General features: G+C 42.6%; 1 protein-coding gene across 3 annotated transcripts; it reads left to right on the forward strand.

The window, feature by feature from the left end:
- Window positions 1-18,469: 18,469 nt before the first annotated feature.
- Window positions 18,470-26,619, forward strand: LOC121629235 (zinc finger protein 239-like). 3 transcript variants are annotated; one of them, XM_041968867.1, is made up of 4 exons: window positions 18,470-18,663; window positions 22,200-22,288; window positions 23,212-24,054; window positions 24,724-26,616. In XM_041968867.1, exons 2-4 carry the CDS (start codon window positions 22,271-22,273, stop codon window positions 24,922-24,924), a joined length of 1,062 nt encoding a protein of 353 aa, XP_041824801.1. In that variant the 5' UTR covers window positions 18,470-18,663; window positions 22,200-22,270; the 3' UTR covers window positions 24,925-26,616. The 3 variants fall into 3 exon arrangements, with proteins under 3 accessions (XP_041824801.1, XP_041824800.1, XP_041824799.1); XM_041968866.1 differs by lacking the exon at window positions 22,200-22,288 and having other exon boundaries at window positions 24,742-26,619; XM_041968865.1 differs by lacking the exon at window positions 22,200-22,288 and having other exon boundaries at window positions 24,724-26,617.
- Window positions 26,620-27,258: the final 639 nt, after the last annotated feature.

The raw sequence follows: 27,258 nt of genomic DNA on the forward strand, positions 1-27,258 counted from the left end.
CTAGAAACCAGTATAAACTAGAAACCAGTGTAAACTAGAAACCAGTATGAACTGGAAACCATTATAAACTGGAAACCAGTGTAAACTAGAAACCAGTATAAACTAGAAACCAGTGTAAACTGGAAACCAGTATAAACTGGAAACCAGTATAAACTAGAAACCAGTGTAAACTGGAAACCAGTATAAACTGGAAACCAGTATAAACTAGAAACCAGTATAAACTGGAAACCAGTATAAACTAGAAACCAGTATAAACTGGAAACCAGTATAAAGATGTTAAAACTGGCGTGATGTGTTCAGGTCTCTTCCAGGTTAAAACTCCAGCAGCATCTGGATGAGCTGCAGATGTTTACTGGTCTTACTGGGAAGTCCTGTTAAAGACCAGTACAGTAATCCAGTCTACTGGAGATGGACCATGGAGGAGTTCTGGTCTTACTGGGAGACTAAACTTTTAATTCTGTTGATGTTTCTGGTAAAAGCTTCTTAGTGAAGCTTCGATGTGGCTGCTGAAAGTCAGGTCTGAGTCTATCAACACTCCCAGGTTACCAACCCGGTCGGTGGTTTTAAGAGCCCGAGTCTCCAGGTGTTTACAATGCTGACCCTCTTCTCTTTCTACCAAACAGAATATTAACTGTAGAAAATTCTCCCTCATCCAGGTGTGTATTTGTTTCAGACTCTCATATAAGCTAACAAACTTTACTTGATGACAGTAAATGAGAAACACTGCTCTGTACATTAGCTGAGTGAACGACCCAAATATTTACAACATCTATACCAACGCTATCGATATGAGTGTGATGACATACGTTAGTTTGGCTTTCTCTCCTCTTTACTACCGTATGTGCTGCTGCATTGAAAGAAGCAACCTTTGTGCCTCTACCTCAGAGCGTGGAGCACGTTGCTCCTCCCCTCGCTTGTTTTCATGTTGTACCTTCATGTGACCGTACAGGTGAATGAGCAAACAAACCCGCCAGCAGCACCGACTCCACCGGCTGGTTGGGAGTGTGAACCAGAATGTCAGATGGGACAACCGAGTGATTAATTGTGTGATTTATCAAATGGGTCATCCTGGTCCTCGGGACCCGGCCCTGAATGTTGTAGAGGCAACCCTGCTTTAACACACCTGAATGAAATGAGTGGCTCATTAACAGGCTGCAAAGGACTTGATGATGAACTTCATGAATGTGAATCCGGTGTGTTGGAGTAGGAAAACATCTAAAACCTGCAGTGCAGTGGGTCCCGAGGGCCTGGATAAAAAAACAACACTGAATTAGAGGCTTGAAAATGATCAGAATCTCCATAAATAAGGAGATAAAGTGGTTGTTGGTGGATTCGGTTCCCCGCTGTGACAAAGCACCTCATGCCCACAATCTGCTTCTCTTGCTGTGATAATGATTAATTTGAATTTTTAATATGGCATGAGTAATAACTTTGTTGTTTATGCAAAAAAGGGAAGAAAAATTAATTCAACAGATTAAAATTTAACACATTATTCTGAGAGCCCTGTTCAAAAGTATCAGTACTGATATTAGTCCTTTATTTACTTGATACTGGATCGGTTCCAAATCTTGTATTGTAGTAGTATCACACCCCACATCACAGAAATACGTGATGCATTAGTTTAGTTTAGTTTAGACTGAAACGCTTGCTGAGTGCCCTGCTGATCTCTAACATGACTAATTTGGGAGTACAGACAATGTGGTTGTTTATTACGGAATATATTCCAAAAGAAAGTTAAGAGGTTACACGTCAACCTTTTCTCTTCTCCTAGCCATGAGAGTCTTCTCTGCATGTCCTCTGCTCTCAGCCTCACACCATGCTGAGGCGTGCCCAAGTCCGGTCCTGGAGTTCAACTTTTAGATGAACACACCTGAATCAAACAGCTGAATTCCCTCATCACATGTCAGTGGTCTGTAACGAGCCATTCATGTTAGTCAGGTGTGTTGGAGAAGGGATGCATCTAAAAGTTGGAGGATAGTAGATCTCAAAGACCGGACTCAGGCCCCCCCTGTGCTAAAGCAGCTCTCTGCTTTATTTTGAGCTATTTGGAGTTAGAAAATATCTTTTCTGGCTGCACTCGGCCAGAGAGGGGAACAGTTATCAAGGTGCAATTAAACAAGTGTGTCACCCATTAATGAGGAATTTTTTATTTTTATTTAATTTCATCAGCACTGGTAGCAGAGTAAGCAGAGCCGGCCCGGGCTAAGCAGAGCCGGCCCGGGCTAAGCAGAGCCGACCCGGGCTAAGCAGAACCGGCCCCGGCTAAGCAGAACCGGCCCGGGCTAAGCAGAGCCGGCCCGGCTAAGCAGAGCCGGCCCGGGCTAAGCAGAGCCGACCCGGGCTAAGCAGAACCGGCCCGGGCTAAGCAGAACCTGCCCCGGCTAAGCAGAGCCAGCCCCGGCTAAGCAGAACCGGCCCGGGCTAAGCAGAGCAGGCCCGGCTAAGCAGAGCCAACCCGGGCTAAGCAGAGTCGGCCCGGGCTAAGCAGAACCTGCCCCGGCTAAGCAGAACCTGCCCCGGCTAAGCAGAACCTGCCCCGGCTAAACAGAGCCGGCCCGGGCTAACCAGAGCCAGCCCGGGATAAGCAGAGCCAGCCCCGGCTAACCAGAGCCGGCCCGGCTAAGCAGAGCCGGCCCCGGCTAAACAGAGCCGGCCCGGGCTAACCAGAGCCGGCCCGGCTAAGCAGAGCCGGCCCCGGCTAAACAGAGCCGGCCCGGGCTAACCAGAGCCGGCCCGGGCTAACCAGAGCCGGCCCGGGCTAAGCAGAGCCGGCCCGGCTAAGCAGAGCCGGCCCCGGCTAAGCAGAGCCGACCCGGGCTAAGCAGAACCTGCCCCGGCTAAACAGAACCGGCCCGGGCTAAGCCGGCCCGGGCTAAGCAGAGCCAGACCCGGCTAAACAGAGCCAGCCTCAGCTAAGCAGAGCCGGCCCGGGCTAAGCAGAGCCGGCCCGGGCTAAGCAGAACCAGACCCGGATAAGCAGAGCCGGCCCGGGCTAAGCAGAACCAGACCCGGCTAAGCAGAGCCGGCCCGGGCTAAGCAGAACCAGCTCCGGCTAAGGGAGATTATGGTTTGTTGTTTAAAGGTTAATTTATTGTCATGTGAAAATAAAGCAAACGGACAAGAAGGTTCTAGATGAACAGACCAGGGTTAGCTGTGTCTGCGGAGATCACTTCATAGATTCATCCAGGTAAGACTACCTGCCGATAAGATCATTAAACTATTCCGTGCTTGGAATAAAATACTTAAAAGATAAGATGGAGAATAGCGTCAGTAAGTCTCATTTGTTTAGACGGATGATTAAATAGAATATTTTAAATGTAGGGATAAATAGATGCTGAGGCGTACGTTCCTGTGATCAAAACAAACTAAACGGACTGGTCCCAGTCCACCCAGTGTAGCTACTGACCACACAGAGATGTTTATTTATTCCAGGGGCACCTGTAGGCTCCATTTAACACGAAAGAAAAACAGCAGAATTAAAGTCTCATTATAGCCGATGTGTTTATTTCTGAATTAATCACTTTTTCTTTTTATTTGTGCACTTGATGAAAACTGTGTTCATGGGTCAAATCTGAACAGAACTCGGACATGAAGACGACCGAAGGACGGTGCAGATAATGTTACTATAAACATTTTGATGCCCTTAGGCAGTCGAGACAGGTGAGGAGACAGGAAGTATAGATGGAGGAAGACAGCAAAGGGACGAGGACAGAGATGAAGGACGGAGACGAGGACGAGACAGAGAGGAAGTGGTTAGAGAGGGTTTATATTTTGCACCTGTTGCAAATGACGGCACTTTCACAATAAAAGCTTAGAAACTAATCTGTTTAGCCAATGTTTTTGTAATCTGGTCCATTACTACAGGAAGTACGGGTTTTAATGTCTTAATTTTTGCAATAAAACTACTGTTGTACTCTTGTTAGTAATAAAAACTACAGGATTGTAAGTAGTCAACAGATGTTTCATTAATCCAGTTTACTCCACATGAAAAAGAGGTGGGCTGGTCTTAAATATAAACCTTTCAGGCTGGAAATTGGTTCCACTCCGGGAAATATTTCCTTCACTGTTAATGTCAGTCCAGAGATTCTTTCAACCACAGATTAATCAGGCCCAGAAGATGATCATTTATCCACATAGAAGTAAAAATATAAATGATTTTTTGCTGTATTTTGGTTTTAGATCAGCTTAGCAGCTTGTTTTCTGCTTTTAACTTCTTTGAAGTCTCTTTTTCTTTCTTCTCCTTGGAGCATCTGATCTGCTTCACAGAAACAAGAAATCTGCCTTTACAAACGTCAAAAGACTGTGGAGGCTGTTTGACTCTGAAACATCACCTCAGGTTGAGTTTGTTTGCTTCTGAAGCTCAAATAGGAAAAAGAATAAAGTTTTAATCTCCTCCTGCATCCCGGCCTAAAAATCCAGAGACGCAGAAGAGGGAGTGTGATGTTATTTATTGGACTGTAACCATGGAGCTGTTGCCAAGGAACGACCCATCGCCAACAAAAGGGTGGATTCATCCATTCATCCCGCAGAGAGCAAGAGGAAGAGGAGGAGGAGGAGGAGAGGCATCCCTTAACTCAGCCGAGCAGCCAGGGAGAGGAGATTTGAGCTGGAGGGTTTCCCAACACAACGACTACGAGTTGACACAGTTGTTGTTGATGAAACTTTACACACCCCGCCTCCTCCTCTCCTTCCCTCCCTCCTTCCCTCCTCCTCCTTCTCCTCCTCTTTCTTCATTGGAGCGTTGTCCGGACAGGCAGGCAGTCACATGAAGCCAACACCTGTCGGCAGTGTGGGGGGATGACAAGCACATGCTGCTCCGTCTCACAGTTTCCCAGCCAGTTGAAAAAACACATGTTCTCCACCTTTGCCTCGTTTTTGTGTCCTCGCTGCAGAAAAGCAGCTTTAGTCGCAAAAAAGTACAAGACATGGACTCTGAAGTGAGAGGAAGAGGAGGGAGGATGGTGGTGGTGTATGTGGGGTAGAAAACAGGGAGGGAGGAGGGGGTGAAAAACCGGTTTCCAATAGTGACGGATGATTTGTAGGTAACAGTTGTTTGCCTTGCAGCCTGAGGCCTGCCCTGCTCAGCCGCAGAGTTCGAAGCATGCGGCAGGTCTGAGTGCAGCAGAGGCTGGAAAACTAAATCCAGTTTGTCTCTTTAAAAGCAGAAAATCTGCAGCTGTCAACACCTGCAGATGCACAAAGAATTTAGAAACGCAGTGTTTGTGCAACAGAAACAAACTTTCAACCACAATATTAACCTGCTCGTTATGCTTTCATCTGGAGCTTGTCCCTAAAGAAAATCAACTGTTTTAACCCCCCACCCTCTTTCTGCAGCACCCCCTTCTGCACATTTTAGTATTTTTAACAGCTTTTAAGGGAATTTTCTGAGTTCTGTTCATTTAATACTTTCACATGTTTAGGTATCAACCTGTTTATCTCCTCAGAGAGACTCCAGGAAAAAAAAGGCTCACACCCTTTTCATAAGTTCAGAATAAAACCACCTCAAACTCTTCACAAGAAATCTTCACCCTAATCCCCATAAATTCAAGTGTTACGCCCTCTGCATCCTCACTGACCTTAAAGAGCCAGACCACGAGTCTTTAGATGGTGGATGGATTTTCATTGTGTGTCCTGGACCAGGATGCAGCAGAAGACACACCGGGTGCCTCCTCCAGCTAAGAACAGGAAACTGAGGCTACAATTCACACACACTCACCAACACTGGACAATAGAAGATGGAGAAACGTTGCTGGTCTGATGAGTCTCCATTTCAGCTCCACATTCAGATGCTCGGCTCAGAATCTGCTGGAAACATCATGAAAACATGGATCCATCCTGCCTTGGATCAACGCTTCAGGCTGCTGCTGGTGTCATGGTGGGGGGAGATTTTCTTGGCCCACTTTGGGCCCCTTAGTACCAACGTGGTCTGGTTTAACCAGCACAGCCTACCTGAGTATTGTTGCTGACCATGTCCATCCCTTTATGACCACAGTGGAGCATCTTCTGATGCTACTTCCAGCAGGATAATGCACCATGTCACAAAGCTCAGATCATCTCCACCTGCTTTCTACAACATGACGATGAGTTCACTGGACTCCAACGGCCTCCACAGCCACCAGATCTCAGTCCAGTAGAGCAGCTTTGGGATGTGGTGGAACGGGAGATTCTCATCATGGATGCGGCCGACAAACCTGCAGCAACTGTGTGATGCTGTCATGTTAATACGGAGAAAACCTCTGAGGAAGGTTTCCACCACCTGCTTCCATCTGTGAGGTTCTGAAGAAAAAGAAATTTCAAACCAAACTCAGCCAAACTTAAAAGCCCATTTATGCTCGACGCAGAAGACGGACACGCAGACGGATGGAGAGTTTCATCCGGCTTCTGTGTCAGCAGGTAATTTGGCCCGTTTTCAGGGAGCTTAACTATCCGTCGCTTGATGCAGAAGAAGGAGCAGTACCACCGGAAAACACGGGGGCAGTGCTGAGCAGAATAGCTGACATGCTACCAGCAAAAGAAACAAACAGAAGAAGAAGAGAATCAGGAAAGAAACAAAAAGCAGAATTAAGACGAATAAAGACTGTATGCGAGTATTTAGGTTGTGTTGGGCGGTTGGAAATAACTTCATATTGGTGCATTATCACCCCCAAACGGTGCCTGAAACTGACATCAGCTCAGGAGTGAACTCTGAACTCAGCACTGCCCACTAGTGGAAGAATTGACTTTACAAACACTTTAACACTAAAGACACACGGAAGTATGAGGGTGACGACGTATGACAACGTTTGAAACGGACGCCGCTATTTACGCACGTAAGGAGCATAAATGGGCCTTTAGATAGATGGATGGCCCCACACCTGACTCCAGGTATTTTTATATACAGAGGAGTTAATAGTCTACTCATGACTGCAGGGTGTCCAGGCCCAGTAGCTGCAAAACATCTCAAATCATCAGTCTTGTATTTGTCCGTTGGTATGAGGAGTTTGTGCTGATCTTTTTACCAAATATGTTGCTGTGCATTACAACCAAACATCTCCACTTTGGTCTCATATTTCCAAAGGACATCACCCCAGAGTCCTTGTGGTTTGTTCAGATCTAGTTGCAGTAGCTGTTAGTTGACAAGCATTTCCAACTCAGCTTTACTGTGCACTCTGTCTCCATGGTGACCCCACATCAGGGTAAGAACCACCAACAGCAAAAACACACACAGGAGGTCCCTGCATGCACGTTGTTCCACACTTTTTGACACTCCCCCATGTGGCTGAGGGTCGCTATAACAGTGAATGCACAGCTAAAAGTAGTCAGACATACTTGTGTTAATTAATGCAGTTTAGCAAAGTGGAGCAGTTTAAAAAAACAGCTTATAATTTCTTTTTTATACATTTTTCTGATCTGTTATTCAGAGGGAGTTTGAGTTTAGGACTTTAATGTACGATTTTTGAGATTGCAGTCTTGATACTTATTTTTCTCTCTTTTTTAAAACTGTCTCTAAATTAAAAAACAATGTTTGGAAAATTGTTATAAACAGAAGCGAGTGATTAGATTTCTTCAGCAAAACGATGTAAAGTTGCACAGCTTGTAGTTTAAAATGTACTTTGGATTCTTAGAATTTTGGAGAGACCTTGTGGTTGAAGTTAAAGGCATGTTAAGCTCCAGGCTGGAGATAACCACGACAGCGACTGGCCCTCACAGGGATAGGGAAACCAGACTGCTTGTGTGTATGTTTGACCAGCCTGGACCAACCAGTTTTGTGATGCTGATACATTAGATACAGTTGCCATGACATCGGCTCACCTACTGAAGCCTGGAGTGGGGGTTGGGAGCGTTAACTTAGAACATGACATCCAGTTTAGATAAACTAACTATCCAGCTATACATCTTTTTTCTAAACCTGTTTATTCCAGTGCAGGGTCGCTGAGGGCGGAGCCTAACTAGCCTGCTCTCAGGCATGCAGCACAACTAATTATCATCTTGGCAATTTCACACTTGACAGCAACCTGCCGTCATGCCTGCTGCAAGTCTCCTCAATCAAGCCAACGGAATCACATCTTCTTTCGGTTCAGGGTTGATAATAAGGTTCTTTTAGTTGTTAATTAATGTCTTGGGCCTTCTTAACTGTCAGGGCTGCACCTCGTCCTCCGGCCCGCTCGTCATCTCCCGAGTACTAGGACTGGACTACACTAACCACAACGCACCGGGAGTTGTCATTATCAGGATCACCTGCAGGCCCTCATCAGACTAATAGTCTTCACCTGGACACAGCCCTATATATATCTACTGTTTACCCTCATTCAGTGTCTAGTCTTGCTTTTGCTTGTGCATCCTATCCGCTGACTGACTTTATTAAATCATCTTACCTGCAACCTGCGCTTGTGTCCAGCTGTCCCTGTGTCAGCCGTTACATTAACAGAATTAAAAGTTTAGTCTCCCAGTAAGACCAGGAGAAACTCCTCCATGTCCATCTCCAGTAGGCTGGATTACTGTACTGGTCTTTAACAGGACTTCCTAAAAAGAGCATTAAACATCTGCAGCTCATCCAGATGCTGCTGCTAGAGTTTAAACCAGGACTAAGAGATCTGAACACATCACACCAGTTTTGAAACCTTTACACTGGTTTCCAGTTTATACTGGTTTCCAGTCAGCCACAGAATAGATTTTAAACCCTTCTGATGGTTTACATCCCAGAACGGTTCAGGCCCAGAATACATTTGTGATATGTTCAGAGAAAATCGGACCTGCTTTTAAATTATGAACCCCTGCGGACCCTGAGGTCCTCCGGTAAGGCAACTTCATTTGTAAAGCACATTTCATGTACAAGACAATTCAAAGTGTTTTACATAAAACATTTCAGCAGGTGTAGAAAGCAAAACAAGTAAATAAAAAAAACAAAGATTAAAAGAAATGAAATTAATGAAAAGCAGAAAGAAGATGCTAAAAATAAAGTAGATAAAATGTAAGAAATAAAGTTCCAGTGTGGGAAAATAATATTTAAACATGATTCCAGCTTAAAGAACCAGATCCAGATCTGGACTCTAAATAAAAACTAGTCCATGCAGCAGAGAACAGGTGGGTCTTTAACCTGGATCTAAATAAACTGAGTGTTTCAGCTGATTTGAGGCTTTCTGGGAGTTTGTTCCAGACATGTGGAGCATAGAAGCTGAATGCAGCTTCTCCATGTCTGGTTCTGACTCTGGAACTGATAAGAACCTGGATCCAGATGACCTGAGGTCTGGGTCAAGAGGTCTCTGATGTATGTTGGTCCTAAACCAATCAGAGCTCTGTTACAATAATCAAGCCGACTAAAGATGGAAGCTGGACTAGTTTTTCCAGGTCCTGCTGAGACATCAGATCTTTTACCCTTGATATGTTCTTAAGCTGATAGTAGACTGACTTTGTGGTTCCCTTCATGTGTTTCTCAAAGTTTAGGTTTGAGTCCATAACTACACCCAGATTTCTGGCCTGGTTGGTGGTTCCGGCCTCTTAGTTGTTCCCAAAGTCAGAACCAAGACTTCTGGTGAGGCCTCGTTTCTCCACTACAGGTCTGGACTGTGGACCAGCCTGCCAGAGAACCTCAGGCTTCAGAGACTGTTGCTGGTTTGCAGGCTCTAGATTTTCTATTCAGCTTAGCTTATAGCTGAATTTTATTTGATTTTTTAGATTTTCACTTATCTAATTATAAATTTTTCTTTTTATTTTAAATACCACCTATTTATGTGGCTCTCCTTTTTATTGTTTTGTTTTACCAAAGTACACAGTTTTTTTTAACTCCTTTATTTTATTTTACTTTATTTTGTCATTTTCCTGAACTCCTTTATCTGTATTTTTATTCTTGTCCCTCTCATCAGTTTCTACTGTTTATAAGTTTATTTAATCTTGTTTTCACTGTTTAACTCCAGTGTTTCCTCCTGGGGATCCTCCACACCGGCAGCTCTCCCTGCTCTGTCTGCAGGGTTGTTGCCATGGTGACGGCCCTTGTCTGGAGGGCTGGGGGTCCTGCACTGCAGCCCTGTGGATGTGGCGTGGACTCCGGTCTGCCCTGACCTGGGTGGTTCCTGTGGTGGCGCCCTGTGTGGCCATGAGTGGGCCGGCTTCCGGTGTGACTCGATCCCCAAGATCCCGTTTCCTCACAGCAGCGTCAGCCAGATGTTTTCATTTTATTTTTATTTTTATACTTATATTCAGTTCAGAGACGGTACCTAGGGATGGGAGTTCATGTTCGTACAGAATGGGTCTGGATTTTTATGTGTGTGAGTGTGTGTGTGTGAGATTGTGTGTTTAAATGTCCTGTTCTATACTCTGGGTGTGAAGGCTTTTAAATTTAGTTTTTAATATGCATAATTTGTTTTTATTATGTAAAACACTTTGTGTTGCTTTGTGGATAAAAATCGCTCTATAAATAGAATTTTATTAGATTTTAATTTATTTGATGATCTTTAAAAGATTTAATCCTAAGCCTCTGGCTGAACAGATCCTGTTGTTTCTTCCATGTGTTGTGTTGAGGATTTGAAGAATGTTCATTATGATGCAGCTTATGCAGCATTCTTCTCTGGACTATCAGCTGCAGAGATATCACCAGCACAGAACCAGCCTTCTTGACCACTTTGTTGAGTTTCTGTAAGTCTCTGGCGCCGATGCTGCTGTCCCGACAGATGCTGCAAAACAGACTTATAGAAGATATGCAACATCTTGGTGCAGACACTGAGTGAAATCAGTAGAGTCTGTTCTGTTACTTCTTATTTATCTAGCTGAGGCAGCTAATGTAATAACACTTGAGTCCTGGACAAATTTTCCTATGGGGACAATAAAGTGTACATAACCTAATCTAATGTAACATAATGTAACGCAAAACTATAACCAACAGATATTCATTTAACAAATACCAATTTTCCTAAACAAATGTCTGACATTAAAGACTTAATATGTCATGAAATATATGAAATTGTGCATCATTGTTCCTAGAATCTGAATCAAAATAATCAGATTCCTTCATTTTTGTGATCAACAGTAAAAGTCTGTAATTATGTCAAACTGGAAGCAAAGATGATATGATTTCATTCTATATCGACTTTAACGAGGTAGAAACAAGATGACGAGACAAAAATGTTTAAAGGTGCTTAGCTTAACATTTTAGACATTAAAGTTAAGCAGTAATTACATTTTCTTTTAACAGTGAAGTGTTTAGATTCTAAAAGATATAAAAGATTTCTGGGGGGATGCTTCCACCTATGAGAATAAAAAACTTTCTGGTTACATCACAGACACACAGATAAATTAATAAATAATCAGTTAAATAAAATAATCCAGTAAGCGTGCTGGAGTTATTCAGGTCAGACAGGTGTAGGAGGTACAGAGTGCTGGCGCCCTCCAGTGGCAGACCTGCTGAACTGCACCTTCCTGATCCACCTGTGTGGTTTAATAACGCACAGTAGCAGAAACATTGTGTTTGAGAACGTATCTGAACGTATCTCAAAATAAAGATTAAATTTCTGAAAAGCACACATAACTTCTTATTTTCAGAGGACATTGTGGAACATTCTCTGTTTGCTGGCTAAAATCGATGCTTGCATTTACGTGTTATCATTGGTGTGTTATGACATCCGATAATGATCTGACACATTCTTGTAAGAGAAGAATTTTAGATTTGTTTCTATACATCATGGGTAAGCTGGGGAAAGCGCCATGACAGTCTGCCATCTTAAAACTACAACTGCCGGCAAGGGTCAAAGAGCACCAACATGGAATATCTCACGTTTTCCCTGCGAACCAGCGAACAGTGATTAAGGGGCCGTCCCCATGATGCCGGATTGCAGCAAAACTGCAAAAGTATTTTAGCAAACCACCCTTCCATCCCCACGAAGCAGGGATTAGCCTCCATGAAACCGACCATGTCTGAAGCCAGGTACCAAGGTGGATCGGTTGGAGTTCTCTACCGTCTGCGGTACTGTGTGGACAGCGAAGCCGCACAACTCGAGGATATGACGTCAATGTGACAAACACACGCCGATTCCCTATCCACCATTCCTTGATTTTTTTATGCTTTGTAATCAAGCATTTTTTGAAGAAGCAGCTCATCTTCTTCATTAATCCAAAGAAATGTTTCTCTTTTGCTTCGCAGTGAATCCTCAGCTATCTTCTCTTCTCAGCTTCTGATGTGAACTTCCTGCAACACGCAGTGAGCCTTTATCTGCGCATGCGTTATTTTGCTCTAGCTTTGGAGTGTTTCTCTTTAGCGCCCCCCACAGCCTGTAGTATGTACTACAGCGGTGTCGTGGGGATGTTGAAGCCTTTCTCCTAGTTCTGAAATGAAATGTGGCAGGAGGCTCACACGGTGGGCTGGGTCTAGGCCACAGCATGTCTGTGGGCAGGTCTCTACAGTTGTTGCAGGTGCATCAGAGTCCTCTCAGTACTTCTGCAGGGGTACTGTGTCCGTTCTGATGCTCGGCCAGTAAATCAAAGACCTGGGGCCTCATTTATCAAACTGAGCGTAGCAAAGCAAACTACGTCTGTGGCGCATAAAGGAAATGCTGCACTTCTACTTTCAGATTTATAAAAGCATGCGCTCGCACGTCCTACACCTGTTTCTGTTCATAAACCAGAACCAAAGCGGCGCATGTGAGGGAACGCCTTGCCCCGCCCACATGGTGGCTATAAATGGTCAGGTGGACGCCTGAAATACATATTCATCATTTCCATGATGGCTTGGGAGGGAAAAGAGGAAAGAAGAGGAATTTTTCAGGGTGTGAACGAGATCCTGATGGACTACGTTAGAAAAGGTAAAAATGTTTAACTGGTGGGCACAGCGTGGACGTTACTGGTGTCAGAAAGACAGAATAGTGGCAGCAGGTGGAGACGCTGTCATCACAGCGTCAGAAGAAGACACAACAGAGGAGTCGGAACGTATGGCTGGATATCTCATCATCCATCTGCCATGCGAGAGACCGAAATTCGATTCCCACAGGGGTGAACAGTAACACCTTCCAGTCGGGGCCTTCGGCAAGACGCTGCAGCCCACAGTAGATGGTTCTGGAGAAAAGCTGCTAGATGACAGTAATGATGCCAGTAATGTGGTCTTTGGTTTTAATGTATAAAATAAACATGTACAGATACATCTGAGACTGGTAGCAGTTTATTTAGTGTTAAATAATATTTCTTTCTAGTTCCTGGGTGTAACAGCTGGGTGGGCGGGGCTGCAGCTGTGGGTGGAGAGGGTGAAGCCAGAGACTCCTCCCAGCACCACAGCAGCCGTGTCCTCAGAGGAAGTCCTGCAGGTGCAGAGGGACACCATCACTGCTAGTAACCTGGTGGACAAGGAGCTGCAGGAGATGGAGACGGTCTTGATGGAAACTGGGACAACAACTACAGAAGGATTGTGTAAGAATAAATAAATGAAATCCACCTCTTGTGTGTTTCATAAGCGTTGCATCACTTCTAGACCTCCAGTCTGTCGCACTCTGCTGGATTGCTGAATAAATGACCAAAGCTTAGTTTTTACATCTTCTTGCACTGACTGGTAAATGTTGGCAGCAGACTCTCCATTTCCTTGATTTTATTCTGGACCGGTGGTGTTGCAGTTTCCCTTTTTCCCAGATTTTGTGTGTACGCTGTGAAGGTAGGAACATACTCCTACCAAGTTTGGTTTTTATAAAACCAAAAAGTTGACTATATTTGGTGTACGGTGGATTTTGTACCTACGCCAGCTTTAGAAAAGAGGTCCCAGGTCTGGCTGTCTTTCTAGCAGTCTAGCTGTGAGGTCTCTGTAGTCCTCGAGGCTCATCTCGAGAATCCTGAATGAAAGGAAAAAAAATAGACTAGCAGGGGCGGCGTGGCTCAGTGGACAGAGTGGTCGTCCTGTAGCTTGAGGATTGCCAGTTCAATCCTTGGCTTGTCGAGGTGTCCCTGAGCAAAACTCCAAACCCCAAACTGCTCCTCGTGGTTGAGCGCTGCAGCTTCCGCCATCAGTGTGTAAATGTGTGTGTGAATGTGATGTATGATGTAAAACCCTTTGGGTATCATTCCAGGTACAGTAAAGCTATATAAATACCGTCCATTTAGTAGGTGTGCAGGTGGGTATTCTACAGGTTGTACAGCATGTTATGCAGTACAGCGTGAGCACTGGAGGAATGACCTATCAATAGCTATAAAAACTACAGTGGTGTGTTAAAGTAAAAATTGCTGTATAATAATTTCCTTTTGCTTCAAACAATACTGAATTAGCTCAGGTGGATCATGGTTTCACTACATGCAGACAGGATGGGCAGGGAATAGGAATGACATCCTAAATGTTCTGCTGGCCAAACACACCTCTTCTCTGCCTTTGGAGATCTTCAGTTCTGGCAACATCTTTAGCAGATGCCCCGATTGTTGACGCCGTGGTCGTGACTGTGGTCCTCCTCACGACCTCTTCCTCTACGCTCACATCCAACCCTGTGCCTCACCCTCTTCCTCCCAATACTGCTGCATCACCTGACGCTGAGCTCTGATTATGTATGCCCATTAAAATAAAATAGATCATATAATATGACTAATTAGTTTATAGTTCTGAGAATCATAGCTGTTATAGAGCAATGTTGGGGCTTTGGTGACATTTGTTTGGGTTAGTCATCAAATGGTAGCTGCATTCTAGCTGCTACATGATTTTTTGTTTTGTTTTTTTTACCTATACACACTCACACCAATCTATTTATATAGCCCTTTTAACACAACATTATGGACCAAAGTGCTGAACAATGAAACAACAATCAAGCATGTCTTGACTTAATTTCCACGTTTCAAAGATGTCAAAGGCTTGGTAAATCAGCATTTTACATGAACATATGTATTAGCTAAAACAAGTAAGATGGTAACTTTGTCTTGCTATATAGATTTGTGTATGATCATGATTTAATCATACAAGTAATTCAAAGTTTACAGTATTTTGTGGTGGAGACTTTCTTTCTTATGCACAATTTTATGGAAATACCTTTTCTAGACAGTCCCAAAATGCCCTGAAACAGTTGGTTTGATGTTAAGTTTAAAAGTTTTTAAAGCGCTTTGGTCATTCATCTGCTTTAGATCGAACAGGAATTTGGAAGAGACATCGCTTCCAAGTTGTCGGAGAGGTTAGTTCTTAATGAAAAACACACTTATTGAAACACAGCATTCCTCCAACGAGGTTAAATTTGTATTTTCCGTCTCACTCTTATTTCCCCGTTTAGGAAACTCAGTGAAGCAGAACTTATATCATGTAATTTGTGCTGAAGGTAGTTTAGTGTTGGCAGTGACAGTTCCTGATTTTATTCTCATGACTGATTCGTTCTTTGAATATTTCTACTTCATTTCAGCTTCTGTTAGAATTTATCTGTGTTCAATTAGCATAACATCTCTTGATTAAGGTGGCCTACTGTTTTCAAGCAGAAGATCATTCAGCAGAGAAAAACCCTCCCGACCTCAAGTGACCTTGAAGAACTCACCCGATGTGCTGAAGGGACAAGAATTTGAGGAGATTCTTGACTCTGGACTATGACTGACATCTTTTGTTACAGTTTGCTGGGTTTTCTTGGTTTAACTGTTTAACTATATTTTTTAAATTGCAAAATGCTTTTTAACATTTGGTTGTGTTGTTTTTGTTTCCCGGCTCGGACGGTGATCTTGCTTCCTTTATTCTCCTGATTCCTTCTTCCTGTCAAGGCCGCAAAAAACCTGGCAAAGTTTCTGCTGAGAAGCACCTTGTGGTCCTTCAGAAAGTTTGTATTGTACCATACACTGATGTGAAATATTGTATTCAAGACAATTTTACTGGAGCATAATTTTCTAAATTTTCTTTGTATTTTTAAATTATTATTAGTGTAACCTCTGCGACCTAGCACTCTGATATGAGGACATCAGACCTTTTTTTGTACCCATATATATATATATATAGATATAGATATGTATAAATACATATCTATATATATGATCTCAGGGCCTTGTGGAAGCCACTGTCATTTTTTCAGCATCACATATGTGTCCATTTATCTCTCTGACTTCCAATGTTAAGGGAATGGAAGCGGACAACTTTTTTCAAACTGCCATAACTCCACAGTGGTTCATGCTAGAGTGCTGAAATTTGAACCACTTGGTCTTTGTGATCTACATTTTCAGTGTGCAGAGTTTGAACTGGTTCAGTTTTTCAACCTCAGACTCAAAACAAGCAGCAACACGCTGCTAAATGACTTGTTTCCATCGAAGTTCGCAGAATAACTAAAATGCTGGTTTCTCCTAGATGTACGGTACTAGTCAAAAGTTTGGAGACATGCAGCCATTGGATTTAATATGGAAAGTATGTCCAATCTTTTGCAATCTTCTGCAGAACAGCATCTCTGGACCAAACACGCCCAGCCTTGAAGCAGATGGGCTCCAGGATGCAGCAGAAGACACACCGGGTGCCTCCTGCCAGCTAAGAACAGGAAACTGAGGCTACAATTCACACACACTCACCAACACTGGACAATAGAAGATGGAGAAACGTTGCTGGTCTGATGAGTCTCCATTTCAGCTCCACATTCAGATGCTTGGCTCAGATTAAGGCAGCTCTGGAGGAAAAAGTGGGTCAGACTCGGAACTAGCAAGATGGACCTGATCAAGTGGCTGTTAAATGTGTAAGTTTGGTCTCCTATTAATAATATTATTTAATTAGATTTTACTCTATTTATTGACATCAACTTCACTGACTGCCCACATTTTGCAATGTTCTCAGGTACCAGACTCACAGGCCCATCAACTATTTTCCATGATGGAGCCTCTTAGACGTGGATCTGGGCCCAGAAGAGCAATGAGGCGGTCCAACAGCTTACAATTTATTTTCTCAGTCAATTGCTCCCTCTAGTGGCAGCAGCGCATATTTGTTGTTTGTTTTGTTTTGTTTTTTTGTTTGTTTTTTTCCAGATGCAGACTGCATGGAAACTGGAACTTGCTTAATAATGTGGAACGACCTTCTTAAGGAGCTTCTCTTCAAATAAACTCACACAGAAAAAATGATCAGACCTGCTTGAGTCAGATATTTGTCACATACAGATAAAAAAGTCAGTTCTGGGCCAGTTTCGCCAGCACTGTGAAAATAGCCGATAACTTTGTGCTGAAGTTCCTGGACATCATGTTAAACTGTCTTAAATCTTTTCCACCTGTCAGTAATCGTTCTCTCTGTAGAATGATGGACTCCAAACCAGGCAGAAATGGTCTTAAAGCTCTTCCCAGACCGATGTGTAGCAACAGCTGCTTCTCTAAGATCACTGATGTCTTTCCTGACACACCTGAACGCTCCAGAAGAGCCAACGGCCCACGTCTATACTTTTACAGAGGTGTTCACCAGACCATGATCAGTTTATCAGGTTTCTCAAAAAAATCTGGCGCTATTATGACAAAAAGGCATAAAAATGTTTTAAAAAAATAAAAATACAACCATATGCTTCTGATTTGTACTGAAGCTGATGAAACAATCTCTGCTTTGAAAGTGGAAAAAAATATAAAATTCTGTTTTTCTTTCTTTTTTTATGGTACTTTTGCTGAAGGGAACAGAAGATGTTTATAATGAATGACTTACCTTGTGAGATAATTTGCATTTCTATTGAATATTGTACAGATTTACTATTAGATCTCTCAGAAAAAATAATAATAGAAAAATCACCTTAGCCATGTGAAACCTTAATCCGTCTTGTCAACAACTTTCTTCTTTCCTCCTCCGTCAGTGCTGGATCCCGACGACCATCACTGATATAAACATAACCTTTGTTTATCTACTATAAGCTTTAAAAAGGATTTTCTGTAGTAACAATCATTTGCTTAAATCAAGGGTTACCTTTAAAAATCTATAATGTACACAGTGAAACATGAAGGTATTAGTGAAGTTTTATTGGTGAACTCAAACAACCACTGCAGAGATAAAAATGTTGAGCTTATTTTTATACATGTTTGTAAACCATTACTGTGGTTGAAATGCATTATTTTGGCTGTTTCATATGATGGATGGATGGATGGATGGATGGATGGATGGATGGATGGATGGATGGATGGACAGGCAGACAGACAGAGCTAGATTGATAGATAGATAGATAGATAGATAGATAGATAGATAGATAGATAGATAGATAGATAGATAGATAGATAGATAGATAGATAGATAGATAGATAGATAGATAGATAGATTCATTCATTCATTCATTTAATCATTATAAGAAAACATAAAACAGGGAAATGTGACAAAGGTGGAGGAAACTAACCATGCAATATGTTCTACTGCATTGTCAAAAGTATGAAGAAAAAATAAGACAATTGATTGTAAACGTTTTTAAAATAGACGTTTAGTTGGATTTCATGGATGTCTTGCAGAACTCAAGATGTAATAGGCAGAATTTCATTATTCATTAACCACATTAGTTTTAAGAAGACACTATGTAAGGTTTTTTTAACCAGTAGGTGGCGGTAATGCGCCAATTCGTTGTGTGGCTACCACAGAAGAAGTAGGAGCAACAGAAGAAGAAACGAGAAAAAAAAAGGAGAAAAACATAAAGCAAAAGGGCAAGTGGAAGAGAATTCTTGTTGTTTAGCCCCTGCTTAACAGGACAGACCCTCCAAAGGAACGAGAGATGGACGATGTTTGAGGAGCAGTTTATAATCTGGACGACTTCTTACGTCTATCCAGTATCATACCAGGTTTGTGCTGAAACTTTACAACCCATCTAACGTTAGTAGGAGCTGGATAAGAATCTTATTTAGCACATTTTTAAAGCCGCTTTTGAGTTCTGTTCAGAGGTTCAGTCTGTTTAACGAGATAAAAAATAATTTGTGAGAGGCAGATGGTGTTTGGAGAAAATCACCGAGCAGAGCAGTGGGGCTAATCAGCAGCTAGTTGTCATTAACTTGGTTTGCTGGTAGAAGTGTTTACACGTCCATTTACAAGTTGTCTCAAAACAAAAATCCTTTGCTGCGTTAACCGCACTCGTAGAAAGTTTCTACAAAAGACATTTTCAGTCAGAGTAACTATTAGTATGTAAACAACAACATTAGCATGCTAGGCTACATACAGACAAAAAGGAGAGTTTAGCTCCGAGATGAAGAGCCCCGCAGGAAAAACACACAAAGCTGCTGCGGAGTCAAAGTAAAGGCTCATTTTTACCACAAGGGTTTTTATTTTTATTTATTTTTTTCTCCTTTCCTGTCATTATGTAGACCCCTTCTCTAATGTGGGTGGGGTCGTTGGCGCGAGGCGTCTTAAAAGCCCGTGATGTCATTTGTATGCGACACAAACACGGCACAACAATGGAGGACATCAAGGTGCTGTTATGCCTGTTGCTCGGTTTATGGATTTGTATGAGTAATTATTTAAAAGAACAGAACCAGATAAGGCTGCGGGCAGCGGGATGAAACTCTGGAAAAGCACAGGAGAGTCTGGGAAGCCATCGAGCGGCATCACCGAAAACGAGAAGATACGAGGCAGACGGCGACGTATGAGGGTAAGTTTATGGTAGCTAACGCTGCTTTGTTCAAAGAACGTCGCTTAAAACATTGCTGTGACACTAAGTTATGGTGAGTGAGTATTGAAATTAAGCATGATGTGTGTCTGTTTGTGTTTCAGTTGGCGCTTAGTCACAATATTACCGCTGCAAACCGTCGGTCTGCGCTCAACCGAGCCTCCAAGGTGGTGGGATTTTATGAATGTGTGCCCCTGAAGAAGAGAGAAGCAGTTGCATTGTGGAGGCTTGCTACCGGCTCAGAGTTAAAGAATATTGGACAGCTTTTTGGAGTCAGTATTCCAACTGTGTGCAGATGTGTTCGGGAGTTTTGTGCTGCAGCAGTGACATTGTTGGTGCCAGAACAATCCTGATTCCTGAAAGGGGATTCAGAGAAATGGCTGTCTACATTGAGGACAGACTTGGGCTTCCACAGTGTGTGGGTGCGATTGATACCTCCCACATACCCATCATGGCACCACAAAACTATCACACTCACTATTCCCATCGTAAAGACTCACACTCCATTATCCTCCAAGGTGTTGTTGATGGAAAAGGGCTGTTTGTTGGACTACCAGGGAGCTTGAATGAGTCAGTGGTTCTGAGACTGTCCAAACTGGGGGAGTTGGCCAGCCGTGGAAACCTTTTCCCAGCCCACACCAGGAACTTTGGTGCAGTGACTTGTGGCTATTAAAGTCTCGGAGACTAGGAGCGGCGCCCGAGCCTGCAGCGGCGCCCGAGCCTGCAGCGGCGCCCGAGCCTGCAGCGGCGCCCGAGCCTGCAGCGGCGCCCGAGCCTGCAGCGGCGCCCGAGCCTGCAGCGGCGCCCGAGCCTGCAGCGGCGCAGGATGTAGAGATGTACGAGATGCTCTGATGCAGTACGTGTTGAGCAGATAGAATATTTTTATTGCTACTGGAGGTTTGCATACACATGCATGTATATCAAGGATTTTTATATTAAATGTTTGTACCTTTTGCATATTTCTCTCCACTTGTTTTCTTTTTAAATATAAGTTTTTTAGACGAAGGTTGCCTAGATTCAGTCACAGACTGAATGCAGTAAAATACAACTTTAAAAAGTTTCCAGCGTAACGACTACTTCTGTTCCCTGTGGGCACCTTCAATGTGACTTCTGTTAAATCACCTTTTTTAAACCTCACTTCATCCCAGTTTAAACTGCACACTCTGAATTTCCAGCCTTTCATTTTGAAGAAAAGTAGACATTAAATCTTCACCGGAATCCAGCTGTTTTAGTTTTGTAGACATTTGCATGACATTCCTGTATTTATACAACTACAGAGAATTTCTTTTGTCTGCGTAAGAAATAACTTCTATATCAACATCTTAATCCAAGGGGTGTTTAGAGTCGGTCCTCGAGGTCTGCTGTCCTGCAGGTTTGGGATGTTTCCTGAATCAGATTGCTGGGTTAACATGCTTGGACAGAACTTAACGACAAGCTGTTGAGGACAACAACTTAATTTTAATGAGGTGTGTTGGATCAGGGAGAAATCTAAAACCTGCAGGTTGCATGTAATGTAAAGCTGTCCTTGAGGACCGGAGCTAGACTAAATTTATTGGCATATTTGTGGAGTGGTTCTTTTCCCACCCGCCTTTTAACAGACAAAATATGAAATGACACATCTGCACAACATACACAAAATGCATTTATTACATTCAGCAGTGTAATTAAGATTACTCTAGAAAAATGGTTAGTGGGTTCTTGTACGCTGGTCCTGCATTACCTTCACAAGCTCGTCAGCTACCCCAAGGAAGGTTTAGATGAAGGCAGCAGGCCTTCCTGCTCCTTGCCTCTTGTCTTTTGCTGTGGAACAACTATGTGTTGATCAGCATCTGAAGCATGTATGTATGCAAACACGGATGCAAGCTCTGGTCTGCAGCTGCTCCTTTTCCTCTTGGCTAAATGAAAAGCAGAAATAGGAGGTGGTAAAGCACAGCAAGCTTTAAAATATACTAGCTAAAATAGTAGCTAAAAGCTAGTGGAGTGAAACCAGCATTGCAACACGTTAAAAACAACTTTTTAAATTAGTAGAAACAATAAGTTTGTCAAATGTTTTCATGCTGACTTTATGGTTCCCTCTCAGAAGTAAATACTAAATGACAGCAAATACAAGAGGAACATGGAGTTAGTGGCTTTTTAGGCAGCCTGTTATCATACAGGAAACCACAGCGTTACTTTCAAAATATCCTTATTTGCTCCTGTGAGCATGCAGACAGTCTAATAAGAAGCATAAAAATGCTTAAAGTCATACAAAAAGTCTCCATTCTCTATTATTGTTTCTAAATTTGTCATGGCCAAAATGAGGTCGCTCTCCCTCCATGTCCTCATGTCCCATGAGTGTCCATCTCTTTGTACCACGTCTAGTCCCTCCTGTGAGATCCACTGCAGCCGTGTGGTGTTTGATGGTTCAGTAATTCAGCTTTTTTATTTTCTTAGCTCCTTAGCGTCCTGAAAAACCTCTTTGTTTCTGGCCGCTCCATCTAGTTCCCTCTGGATTTTTGCATTGAGCACCAAGCAGATGAAGGTGTACAGTATTTACCCTGAAACCTTAATGGATGGGTTCTTTATTTCTCTTATTATTCATATAATATTAAAAGGGCAATGTCTTGTTTTGTTTAGGACTGAATCTTTAAACAAATCAAAGTTTGAATGTAAAGCTGTTTCTGTGTGAAAAACATGCCAGACGCTTTACGGGGGGCTAATAAAGTTCTGCTGTTACAGGTGATTAAAAGCATCGGACAGGAGGAACGTCGCTGGTCATTCAGCCTCAGCTCAGCCTCTACAGAAGCAAAATGCCTTCTTCAAAAAAGGTGAGAAAAATATCAGTAAAATTTTAATATTGTGTTACACAAAACCGTCCTGAGTTTTCAAAGATGATAAAATATCAGGAGGAAAAGCAGCACATGACTTTTTCATCATCCTGATGTTTCTTTTAGGATAAATTACACAAATTTCACATTAATTAAATGGATTTCCTGCACATGAACATTTGTTCACATATTTATAAATTTAAACTAAAGTTGGTTCAGTATTTTGCACAGTGCAGATTTAATGACTTGTTAGTGTTTTTATTTCATTTTAAGATGAAAAAAAAGCTGCTCTCTAAGAAATCAACCTCGATAAGTTAAAACCCACATCAGTTCGCATCTGGTGTATGAGATAATAACACGAGCACATCTTATTATTACAGCTTCATGTCACCAAAGCCAGCAGAGAAACGCTGAGGAGATGAAGCGCATCCAGAAAAGTTTTATTTTAATTAATGCTTCAGCAGTTTGGGAAGATCATACAAGTCCCAGTCTAAGTACTACACTCGTACTACTTCACATTTTTAAAAACATTTTTCTCACATGCTGATAGCTCGAGGAACGTTCATGGTAATAAATGGGTGTTTTTTTTATTTGATTATCGAAGCTGTTCCCTCCTGTTTCTGCTGGTAGTCTGTTTTTGGACGGATGTCCAGCGTCTATCACTGATTAACATTTCTGAGATGGTTTTATTGACTAGTCTAAATTAAGAGTTTTAGTATCAGGTATTTTCTGGATGATACTTCAGTTTAGGTGGAGCTGTTCACCTTAAGTTGGAGTAAGACTTAGATGAATGGGTTATGCCGATCCTTTCAGTCAGCGTACATTAATGAGTAATGCATACTGCAAAATTTAGGTAGAGATGATCATTACTGCATATCTCTGTACATAATTCACTTTTTCTGTATTTTCCTCTGTCGCTATAGAAACTTCAGAGCAAAAACAGACCTCAGAGCCTTCGGGGCGATGGCGCAACAAGCAAAGAAAAATCACTCAGCTGTGATCAGTGTGGAAAAACTTTTTGTACCTCAAATTACCTCAAAAGCCACAAACTCATGCACGGTGGAGAAAAGCCGTTCAGTTGTGATGAGTGTGGGAAGACTTTCAACGTGAAGGGATCCTTGGTCACACATCAGCTCACACACAGCCGACTTAAATCCTACTCCTGTAATGACTGTGGGAAGGCTTTCATCAGGAAGAGCCACTTAAAAAAACACAAAGTCATCCACACCGGAGAAAAAGCTTACTGCTGCGAGGAGTGTGGGAAGGCCTTCACGCAGATGGAAAACCTGAAACGGCACCGGATCATCCACAGTGGACTTAAACCTTACAGCTGCGGTCAGTGCGACAAGACGTTCAATCAGATGGGAAACTTAATGACTCATCAAAGCATCCACTCTGGAATTAAGTCGTACCGCTGTGACCTTTGTGGAAAAGCCTTCAGCCAGCAAGGAAACCTAAAAACGCACCTCCGCCTCCACACTGGAGAGGATGTGTACTGCTGCCATCTCTGTGGCAAACCGTTCGCGGTGTACTCGCACTTAAAAGCCCACCAAGTCGTTCACTCTGAAAGTAAACCCCATCGCTGCGACCTGTGTGGGAAAGCCTACAGACAAATAAGCAGCCTAAAAATCCACAGACGGACCCACACTGGGGAGACACCCTACAAATGTGACCAGTGTGACAAGGCCTTTAAATCTTCCAGCGATAGGAAACGGCACCAAGAGGTCCACATCAGAGAGACACTGTTCACCCGCACACGCTGTCAGGTATGTACAAGTAAAAAGATCACAGCTCTACAGAAGAGACGTCACCATCACGTGTTAAATGTAGGGATGTCCCGATCCGATCACGTGATCGGAAATCACGTCAAATCACGTCATTTTCAAATGATCGGAATCAGGTGGAAATGATTGGATTTAACCTCATGAAGCAACAAGCATTACCATGTTCACTTGGTAAGTACAAAGAGAAGCTTTAATTTAACAAGTTCCACTATAATATAATTGCTGCAAAGACGGAAACAACACCGTAACATCACACAATTTACGGCCGGCGGGGAATTCAGACCACATATTAGTAGCTAACGCAGGCAAACGTGTCACATTGGTACAGCAAAAATGTTTGGAGTTATTTTAAACTGGACAACAAAGGCAGAGCTACAGCCACTCGTAATGTGTGCAAATTTCACGCGGTGGAAAGGACAGAGCTGCGTTCAACACTACGAACGTGATACACCACCTGAAAAACAAACACCCTGTCAGGCGTCCTGTCAAGTATGATGGATTCCAGTCATTTAAGTCGAACTATTTAGAATGAGCTCAACTAAAACTAGTTGAAATTGTCTGGTGTTTTATCAGCTGTACACAGAAAGGATGATTTCAGACGAGGTTTTTTACTGCTGCAGAAAACCTCAGTGTTACGTCTTCTTGTTGTAGGAGCAGAGTAACGTGATGGAGCAGAGTAACGTGATGGAGCAGAGTAACGTGATGGAGCAGCAGAGTAACGTGATGGAGCAGACTCTCGGTCCGGTTGACGTCGTGCCGATGGGAAACCATGCTGCTCTGACCAGTGTTGATGAACTTTCATCCAGCAACGACCTCTACAAAGACATAGTGTGTAAGCTGGAAACGGACTGAAAGTGAGGTTTTCCCACGCCATCCTCATTAAATCCTCACCAACGTCATCAACAGCCTGCAAGCCGCTTGTTAAATATCATCAGGTAGCAGAAATATCCAGGTATCTGTTGTCCAGATCCTCCTAAAACCCTCATCCAGGACGAAGTAACTGTTTCCACAAAGTACCACAAACAGACGTGTTGCTTGTACTCAGTATCAGTTATTGATACACCCCATGATAGTAGAGTAATCAGAGTATTTCTGCAGATGACAGGACTCTGTACAGGAGGTCTGAGGTTTAGTGAAGTCCTCTCTGGTGCTCCGGTGCTGCTGCACCTTCTCCGACACACAATCCCTCACGGACAGACGAGAATGGGATGGATGAAGCTGGCCGATGAGGACGTCTTCAGCCCCCCGCCCAGTACAAAAAGCTCAGTAAAGTAGGTCCTCAAAGGTTAAACCAGTGCCCTCCCCTCTGGTACTGTCATGATGTGGGATGTTAGGCAGGTCTGTGGTCAGGGGGCAGATGAGGTCCACCTCTGGATGCAGGAAGCTATGAGGTTTCTCTGTTTCCAGTCTTGGGAACAAAATACATCCTGATCCAAACTTTAAAAAAATATTATTAAACACCAGAATAGATACGAACGATTTTACACAGTTTTATGAGCAGTGTGAGAGCCGCCCTGAAGGAAACCGTCACTGTTTCATATAGTTTCATGCTGGAGAATTATATTGGCTGGTTGGTTGGCCCCTCCCCTTTCTTTGCCCTCTGTGTTGTTTTCGTTATACACACATTTTAAATTGGATTTAAGAGAAATGATGTGAAATTTGTTTATGCCTCAGTCTTGTCCGGGACTCCCTGGGAGAAGAAACTTTATCTCAATTAAACCTTTGTGATTGAATAAAGTGGTCTGATTTTACCTAAAGACAGAGGAGATGAATAGATATTCATAGAATAACGTTTCATTTTCACGTAGGAAACAGTTGATAAACTGTAGGGTAATTAGAAGTGCAGCAGACAGAGAGAGAAGGTTGAAGTCTCCAGAAATTTCCATGAATGCTTTGGGATGTTTGTAACCTAGCAACGTCTGAGATGATGATGATGATGAAGACCATGTCAGATGCTGCACAGTTAGACTTGTGCCAGAGTAACAACAGAGTAGATGATATAAAAAAAAAACTCATAGAAAGTATTTAAGTCTTGGAGACAGATTTCTCCTTCACATCCAGGATTGAACACACTGTTTTTTGCTTTGTCTGCTCTTTCTGATGTCAGAGGTGTTAAGATGTGGAATATGATCCAAGTCTGTAAAAACAGCCCATAAACTGTGTCAGTGCCACAAGCTCATCATGTTAACCATCATTTAACCATCAATCATGATGCCTGAGGGAAGAAATGCTTTAAGCATCCGCTCCTTTTCTCTCACAAGAAGAAGTCCGTGCTGCACCGATATATCATGAATGTGTGGCATTAAGCATGTAATAAACTGTTTATGCTGACAGTGAAGGGTCAACATCTCAGTAACAGACGTAACAGTAAATACAGACGTGTGTGTGTGTGTGTGTGTGTGTGTGTGTGTGTGTGTGTGTGTGTACACACGTGAACAAAAGTGTTGGTCCCCTTCGGTTAATAAAAGTAAAACTCACAATGGCCACAGAAATAACTTGAATCTGACAAAAGTAATAATAAATAAAAATTCTATGAAATTTAACCGATGAAAGTCAGACGTTGTTTTTCAACCATGTTTCAACAGAATTATTAAAAAATAAACTCATGAAACAGACCTGGATGTATGTTTGTGTATGTATGTGTGTATGTGTGTGAATGTGTGTATGTATGTATGTGTGTATGTATGTGTGTGTGTATATGTATGTGTGTGTATGTACGTATGTGTTTATGTATGTGTGTGTGTGTGTATGTATGTGTGTATGTGTGTATGTATGTGTGTGTATGTATGTGTGTATGTGTGTGTGTGTGTATATGTATGTGTGTGTATGTACGTATGTGTTTATGTATGTGTGTGTGTATGTATGTATGTGTGTATGTATGTGTGTGTGTATATGTATGTGTGTGTATGTACGTATGTGTTTATGTATGTGTGTGTGTGTGTGTGTATGTATGTGTGTATATGTATGTGTGTATGTACGTATGTGTTTATGTATGTGTGTGTATATGTATGTATGTGTGTATATGTATGTGTGTATGTATGTGTGTATATGTATGTATGTGTGTATGTATGTATGTGTGTGTGTATATTTATGTGTGTGTATGTACGTATGTGTTTATGTATGTGTGTATGTATGTATGTGTGTATGTACTTATGTGTTTATGTATGTGTGTGTATGTATGTATCT

The sequence above is a fragment of the Melanotaenia boesemani genome, chromosome 18 (genome assembly GCF_017639745.1).
Source record: "Melanotaenia boesemani isolate fMelBoe1 chromosome 18, fMelBoe1.pri, whole genome shotgun sequence".
NCBI classification, from domain to species: domain Eukaryota; kingdom Metazoa; phylum Chordata; class Actinopteri; order Atheriniformes; family Melanotaeniidae; genus Melanotaenia; species Melanotaenia boesemani.